Raw genomic sequence first — 8391 nt, forward strand, 5'->3', positions numbered from 1 at the left:
TCACAGACGTGGGTGTGGTGAGATAAAGACTTGGTAAAAGACCTCTCAAGGGTATGACAATGGAGAGGAAGAGAGTAGAGGAATTTGTAGAGTTTCTTAGATGAAGATTGGGGATGAGGCAATCTTGTTTTTCTCTAGAATTTTCTCTCACAAAATTCTCTCTAAAAGCTCTCACAATATAGTGGGTATAAGAGTCTATATATAGTGAGGTGAGATGAGAATACGAAGAGACAGTTTTTGCCAAACAGGGTAAATTGGCGGCTTGGTCTCGCAGCTTGGCCAAATCTCGAAATCAAGTCGTGACGTAACGGCCTAGCCAGCCTGGGACTTTTGTCCTGTAGTGCGACAGCTAGCGTGACCCTTCATCTTCCCTGCGTGCATCTCACGTGCATGAAGTTGGCGACTTGCAGCCGCGAGCCACTCGTGAGTTCTAGTCGCGAAGCTCTGCTTCTTTGCACATACTTGAGCTTTTCTTCACATCTTCTGACACACTACCCTTACAATAATCCCACCTAAATACAGGGTTACTAAGTGCTTAAATAACAAGCAAATTGGCACGGAATAAAGCCAACAGGATGGTTGATAAATTTCAACCTTACAGCACAGACTTATTTATGTAAGTGCAAGTGCTTGTAATTTTGTTTCATCTATTAGAGTTTATGACAGTGTCCTAGAAGTTCCACAAAGATGGAGGCCTCCATCAATTTGAAGTGTGAACATTGTCTTGTAAGTTACATTTTTCGTATCATCAGCTAGTTTAAAACGGAATAAGCAGAGAAGAGCAATTGAGACTATTTTAATAGTTGGTCCCTATCCTTTATGTCATATTTCAATTTGGTCCTTAATTTTTTAATTGTGTCAGTTTGGTCCCTAACTTTTTAGTATCGTGTCAAAATAGTCCCGGCTGTAAAGTGATAGATGAAAAATGTTGACATGGCTAACAGTCAAAATAAAATATTATTTTTTACGCTACATAGCTTCCACATAAGCTGCCGCGTGACATTAATTATAAATATCAACATTTTCTAATTTACTATGACGCTCTCTCTCTCTCTCTCTCTCCGCAGACTCCATGATAGAAACTTTTGAGCTCCTTCAATTAGGCCAATCGATTGAATACAAATTGGACTAAAATAAAAGTTTTTTTAAGATTCTTTTAAGAAGAAAATAAGCTAAGGAAACAAATAAAATCACCTCAGAATCGAATACCCACTTGAGATTAATATTGTAAAAGATTCTTAAAAAAAAAAAAAAAAATCAATACTATAAAACTAGACCCAAACTGGCAAACAATGTAAACAAGATTAAAATCCAAAATAAAACAAGTACAAACATGGATCTTTAAAAATTGGAATGATTATACAAAGAAAAAAAAAAAGAGAGAAATTGTTAGACCAGCCAAGAGCTATAAAGTGATGCTCCAGATGCTTTCGTACATTTTCGATGGAAAGTTTGTATAATTGTATTGTCTCTCTCTGACTCTCCCATTCTTACTGTTTCCCTTAAAACCAAATTGACTTGCCATTACACAAGGCACCAGGCAGTAGCCATGATCATGAAATGAAAATCAAAGAAAATTATCAAACCTGTTACATCACCAGAGGTACTGGTAGCATTGTTTTCATCGCACAGAACATTGTTCATTGTGCTGTGAATCATTGCGTGCACTTCGATTTTCATTTGGTAGAGGAATATCTTTGATGGGTTTTCCGTGTTTGGTCAAGGTGTTAATCAAGGAAAGCCTATGCCAGGCTAAGACTTATGGCGTTTGATCTCATGGATTTCAGAGGTGTGGGTGATGGGGTCACTAAGAACACAGAGGCCATTAAAGATTTTCTTTTTCTTTTTTTTAAAAAAAATTTCTTTTTAACGTTGTCGTGACAGTACACATTGAATGAAAATAATATTTTATTTTAACTGTTAGCCATGTTAGCATTTTTCATCTATCATTTAACGGCTAAGACCATTTTGACACAATACCAAAATGTTAGGGACGAATTTGACATAATTAAAAGGTTATGGACCAAATCAAAATATGACGTAAATGATAGAAACTAATTTTGTAATTTCCCCTTTTATTTGCATGTAAGCAAAGTCTTTCCCTATACAAATTTGTGGTCCAGCCTGCATATATAACCAGGTTGGCAATGCTGCAACATCGGTATTATATGCATTTTACTCTAAAATATATTAAACATTGTAGTTGACTTTCCCTTTATCTATGAATTAAAAAAATGAGTCATATTAATTATAGGACAAAGTTTAGTTACAACACAGGTTGTAGGCTAAGGCACAACCTTACTAGATAAAATAAACACTACTACATATTTTGAAAATTTAACCATTACATTGTATGTTCTTCACACTCTTAATATACATATCAAATTTTGTGTCAATCAAATATTATTTACTATTTGATTTATAAACTTATATTTTATGCATAATTTTAAACTATAAAAACTTGCAATTTAAACAACTTATTGATGATATAGATACTGATCTTTAATTTTTTAGAAATTTTGCAAGAACAAAGGATATAAGAAGAAGATGTAATCCAATGGTGGATTTATCAAAATGCACATCCAATAAAAAGATATTGAGTAAAGTTGGCTACAATCAATTTTTTAGTCAAAGGCTACAATCAATTTTGTAACTAAATTTTGTCCTTAATTATAGAAATTTATAATCAATAGCTTTGTAGCTCAACTAAAACTTATTAGTTTGCCCAACAAAAGCTCAAATCCTCACTCATGCTTGCTGTAGTACTATAAAAAAAAAATGAGTGGTTTTAAACTTCTAGGATCTTTGCTTGGATTGGGGTTGGACCAATTCTTTAATCCTTTCACATTAAATTTTAAAAAAAAATCAATTTAGTTATTATTTTCACATTATTATATATCTAATATCTTTATAATGATATATAAACACGCCTCCCTTCCCCACCTTCACTCACCAATGATTATAGTTGTGAAGTGTGAACTAGAGAGGGGAACAACAAGAATACAAATCCACATTAGAATTGTTACTACTATGATAATGATAGCGTGCCTTGATAATTCGTGCCTTGATAATTCGTACATTTCTTCATTTATAATGGTAAGCTTAGACTCATCGAGCATAGGATATAGAATCATAATAAATGTATTAGGGCGTGATTGGTAAGAAGATTTTTATTTTTATTTTCAAAATATTATAAAAACAATTTTCAAAAAATTGAAATTGAAACTAGTTTTCAGGTGATAATTTTTATATTATATGTGTTTGGCTTTCATTTTTAAGAACAATTTTCAAAATACTAAAAACAAAAAAAATAGAAATAAAAATTGTTTGGGAGAGCATTTTTATTTTTGAGATTTTTTTTAAAATTTTTTTATAAAAAGTAACGTGTAGAATCTATAGATTTTTTTTTTTGTGTGTGTTGATAATGATAAGGAAATAGAGCTCATATTATTTTATTTTTATTTTTATTTTTTATAATGATAAGTTTCAAATTTGAAGTGTGAGAATTCTTTTTAGGGATAATTGCAATAAACCTACCTGTGGTTTGGCCGATTTAACAAAGTCAACCTGTGATTTAAAAAGTATCACTTAACCTACCTAAGGTGTCCTCTATTAAATAGTTGTAAGCCTGTAACCCACCTCTCCTTTTAACCGATAAAAATGAGGGTAAATGTGTCTTTTTATTATATTTTATGTCACTCTCCTCTTTTTCTCCTTCTTCTTCACATAAAACATAAAAAAAATATATCAAAAAGCAAGTCAAGATAAAATTTGTTTCTTCATTTTTTATATACATAATTAGCATAAAGTTTTATGAAAGAGGGTAAACAAAGCAATTTTTCAAACCATAAAGTAATTTTACAAATTTGAGTTAAAAATCTCCATTACAAAATGGGGTGCTCATTTTTTGGGTTGAATGAGCTAAAATCAGAACCCAGAAATGTATATGGAATGATGTGTTTAACGTTCTTACCTAATGCCCAATGCAATTGCTAAACATACTTTTACAATGACAAGAAAACCAATACACCTACAGTTACAAACAAAGCCACAAATCCTCATGAACATACACCCACAGATTCACTAGCCTTCCACTACAAAATCCAAAAATTGACAACTCAATTCTTCACAGAACAATCACAAAATAAAATTAATTGAATACAAATTGAGAAAAAGGTATCCATCAGTTTCACATTCTACCAAATTTTCATTTCTCGACGCCTCACTAAATTGCAGCACTTTCATTTTCTGTAGAAATTAACATCCAAAGGCATCAACGTTTTGACAACAAATATGAAATGGTTAAACCCATCCCAAAATGTTTCCTCTTTGGAGCATGGAAAACTGGTGTGGGGCAGAGCAAGGCAAGGCAGAGCCGGAAATTTTTACCATCCCTATAACCCTATCAAACTAGTCATCCCAGATTACAATAAAAATGTGTAGGAAGAAAAAAAAAAGGCAAAACGACAGAAATTGATGGTAGCTAAATAAGTTGAAATGTTTTCTTTACAAAATTCAATTATTAAAATTTTTTCTGATCAACCCGCAGCTTATTCAAACCAAAGAAAATATCTTGCAACAGTAGGGCAACAAGTACAACCAGCAGCAAACAATTGTTCACAAGAACACTAGACTAAGACGTCGCAACAACAGTAAGATAAACAATCCACTCAAACTAAAATCAAGAAGAAAGCACTGAAGAGCTAAAATTTTCCATCACCGATCACCTCTAAATCAATCCAAGCGCCTCCATTAGAGTTTATGACGGTGTCCTAACAGTTGCACAAAGATGGAGGCCTCCATCAATATGAAGTGTGATCATTGTCCTGTAAGTTACTTTTTTCGTATCATCAGCTAGTTTAAATCGGAAGAAGTGGAGAAGAGCAATTGAGACTATTTTCATCTGCATGTAAGCAAAGTCTTTCCCTAGACAAATCTGTGGTCCGGCCTGCATATATTAGCATAAGTGAAAAAATATTAGAAATGAAAGACATGTTTACATGTGGCAAGCACTCAACTAAATGATGATACAAACGTGAAATGCTACAAATTTGAATGGTGATTCAGATTGAAAGATTCCATTCTTTAGCCATCTTTCGGGACGAAATTCCTCCGCATCTTCTCCCCAAATATAAGGCATCCTGCCCATGGCATAACCCATGTAGTATACCCCATCCCCTTTCTTCACTCTATACCCGTCAGGAAGAATGTCATCCATGTTTGCACACCTCCCATCCTTGAAGTACACCAAAGGGATCAAATTAAAATCTATCAAAAATATTATCATCATGGGCTTAGGAAGAAAAGAAAAACGTATAATTATGATGAAGTGCACTGTTAGAGTTGATGAGCAAGTAGGGGAAAAAAAGAAAAGGAAAGGCAAAATATAATTAGAAAGTAAATTAGAACCTATCAAAGAAGAGTCTAAATTTGATAAGGATAGGGTGTAAAACTCATATTTTACACCATCTAATAAGAGATTGTCATATTAGCTTTTTACTTAATATCAATACATCCTACGACACTTAATAACATCTCAATAAACCTCTAATTTGATTGGATTTTCATATAGGTATTAGAATTGATTAGGTGTAATTGTGCTTATTCTTTAATATGTGATAAGATGATGTAGTATGTTGAAATTGGATGGTGTTAAACTTGGGTTTTACGTCACATCCTTAGAGAATTTAAACTCATTAAAGAAATCCATAATTATTTATTAATAAATGAATAATGCTAAGGATATTGCTGTTCACAATCTTTTCCACATCTATTCATGTGATAAGTTGTAACTACAGTAACCTCACTTTCACATAATTCTATTCTTGACACTACTTTTATTAGCATTAAAGCAAGTTGTAGCAGATGGTAAAATTAGTTTCAAAACTGAAAATGAATAAAGTTTCTGAGTTAATTACGAAAGGAACTGCAGGGTATAGCCTCAAGGTCTCAGTCAATGCCGCATGAAGATAATGCATTTGATCCAGTGTTGCATTAGTTATATTTGCCATGAAATCATCAAGGCTAGCTCCATTGTCTTGACCACAGGTGATGTCTTCCACTTCTTGCGCAACTTTTTCTTGTATTAGAGGGTTCTTGCAGAGCATATAAAGGAACCATGAGAGAGTGCTTGCACTTGTATCTTTGCCTGCGATTATAAAATTCAAAATTATGTCCCTTAGATATTGATCATTCATTTTGTATGGATTCCTTTTGCTCTCCACCATAAACCTTGAAAGTATATCCTCCTTGTCATTCTGGAAATCATTAAATAAAATCATCAAGATTCAACTAAACCAATAGTCCAGATTATCAAAGCTAGTGGTACATCTCATTGTACCAAAGTCCTTTAAAAGATAGATAGCAATGGAAGTTGCAAATAGTCAAATACATCCTGGGTTTCCCCAAATAGGCATTGTCAGTTTGTCACAAAATTAAAACTTACGCAATCTTGTTTCACTTCTAGCAGTTCCCTCTTGGTCCTAATTACTCCATGCACAAAAGCATCAAGGATTTTGATTTTCTTCTTAAGGGCAGCTTCGGAGCCAATATTAAGAAACCTCTTCAGCTTCCAGAATGGATCGACATAGCGCCAATAAACCAAGGCATTTGAATCATCAAATGCCTTCATGAATGCAGTTCCCTCCTTGCTTGACCCCTCTAAGCAATTCAATTCTACCCCAAACCCAACTTTGAAAATTGAATCCAAAGTGCATCTCATTAGTATGTCCTACAAATTTAGAAGGAAAAATATCTCACTATGTAATTCTTTTACTTTTCTATAGTAAAATCAAGTGATGACAGAGCACACTATGCGGTTGCTTCCTGTCTTGCTCATTTATCTTTGGTAGTAAATTTCATAATTAGTAAAATTCAGCACTCTTTCTTCTCAAAACCATTAAGCATGTATTTAGGTGATTTGTAGAACAATTGCTAATACAAACTGTTTTATATGAATTTGCTTTAATAAAACGTATGTGATGCGCGTAATAGACTTAATTTAACATCTTACAATTAACAATTTCATATCCACATATTAATAAAATTAAAATTCACTCATAAATTTCTTCGATAGAAAAAGTTTATCATTTCTATGTTTAGACCTTCATCTAAACCAACCAATTTCTTTTCTACTATCATATCAAACTCCAATTGCATCACAAATTTGTCTCTTCCCTAGCACATAGTAATATTAATTAAAATAACATGTTCATAATTTATTCAGAAAAAAAAAAAAGGAAAAAAGAAAAAAAAAAGAAGAAGTTAAGACTGAAATATTATTCTTCAGGAATAGAAACCTAGGACATAAGACATGCTTTAAAGGTTAGTTACTTGCTTGCATATCAAAAGCCTGACCATCATCTGATAACTTGTGAACAACTCTAACCAGCTTAGTAGCGTTTCTCCTAAACACAGCAAAGCTATAATCTCTAAGCACTCTTGTGGAGAACTCAAAGCTCGCAAGCTTCCTCTGCTGCCGCCACTTGTCACCGTCCACGGCAAATATCCCCTGCCCAAAAAGATCAACCACAATATCCTGATTATACTTTCCTTTACAATAATTATCGAAATTGGTTTTTAAGATATGCTCGATGTTTTGTATGTCTGTCGTGAATGTCTGGTTTTGTCCCAGACCAAGGAGTCGAAAGGTTCGGTGTTTCTTTGCAGTTTCGGTATGGTAATCATAGAGTTTTCTGTAGTAGAAGAGCAGGTGGAAGACAGTGCCATGTACAGGCGGGTAGTTTGGGTTCTTGATTGATTGGCCGGTGAAAACTTGGAGAGCGATAATAGAGATGTTTAGGAAGAGAAGGAATAGTGAGAAGGCTATGAAGGTCAAGAAGATGGTGAGGATATCCATAGTCTCTCTGTTTTACTTGTGAGTTGTGGGTTGTGACCAAAAGGATAAATAACATACTTTTAGTTATATCTCATAATGTGTGAAAAGGACGATGATCGCGATTCATTAGATACATTTTCTATCGAAAGAGTCCTTTTTTTTTTTTTTTTGATGGGATTCTATCGAAAGATTTATGTGGACAAGAAATTGGTTCAATCATATTTATAGTTTTTAATTTTATAACCTTAACAAATTGTGAAAGTTATTAAAAAAAAAAAAAAGTTGTCACTATTCAATAATGTGAGAGATTTGTGCAACCTTTTCTCTGTCATATATGGTAATGAAAGAAGCATATGTAATATACTAATATGATATATGTGTCATTATGCATAATGCTTTAAGTCATATGTGTCATTATGCATAATTCTTTAAGTCAGGCCGCCCTTCCACTTGGCCAAATAGGCCATTGCCTAAGGCCCCCAAGTGGAAGGGGCCCCAACAGTTTGGAAAAAAAGAGGTATTAGAAAGGAAAAAAAAAAATGGTTCCTAATTAA

The 8391-nt window shown here is 33.3% G+C and overlaps 1 protein-coding gene across 2 annotated transcripts; it reads right to left on the reverse strand.

Moving 5' to 3' along the window:
- Positions 1-4463: 4463 nt before the first annotated feature.
- LOC112008869 (cytochrome P450 704C1) lies at positions 4464-7952 on the reverse strand. Of its 2 annotated transcripts, none has more exons than XM_065766135.1 (5): positions 7337-7952; positions 6446-6730; positions 5919-6257; positions 5048-5236; positions 4464-4948 (listed from the first exon to the last, which is right to left on the reverse strand). In XM_065766135.1, the coding sequence occupies exons 1-5, from the start codon at positions 7856-7858 to the stop codon at positions 4760-4762; spliced, it is 1524 nt and encodes a 507-aa protein (XP_065622207.1). In that variant the 5' UTR covers positions 7859-7952; the 3' UTR covers positions 4464-4759. The 2 variants fall into 2 exon arrangements, with proteins under 2 accessions (XP_065622207.1, XP_023896998.1); XM_024041230.2 differs by having other exon boundaries at positions 5036-5236; positions 7337-7946.
- Between the last annotated feature and the right edge of the window lie 439 nt (positions 7953-8391).

Source organism: Quercus suber, unplaced genomic scaffold (assembly GCF_002906115.3).
Source record: "Quercus suber isolate HL8 unplaced genomic scaffold, Cork oak 2.0 scaffold_683, whole genome shotgun sequence".
In the NCBI taxonomy this organism is placed as follows: domain Eukaryota; kingdom Viridiplantae; phylum Streptophyta; class Magnoliopsida; order Fagales; family Fagaceae; genus Quercus; species Quercus suber.

Bases quoted from the DNA above. Each gene is read 5' to 3' on its own strand.
- LOC112008869 (XM_024041230.2), bottom strand. From the start codon at position 7,858: ATGGATATCCTCACCATCTTCTTGACCTTCATAGCCTTCTCACTATTC. The intron at 6,731-7,336 runs GCAAGTAACTAA...CTAAATTTGTAG, and splicing joins GTCAGGCTTTTGATATGCAA to GACATACTAATGAGATGCAC. The intron at 4,949-5,035 runs GTTTGTATCATC...TAATATATGCAG, and splicing joins TCAAATTTGTAGCATTTCAC to GCCGGACCACAGATTTGTCT.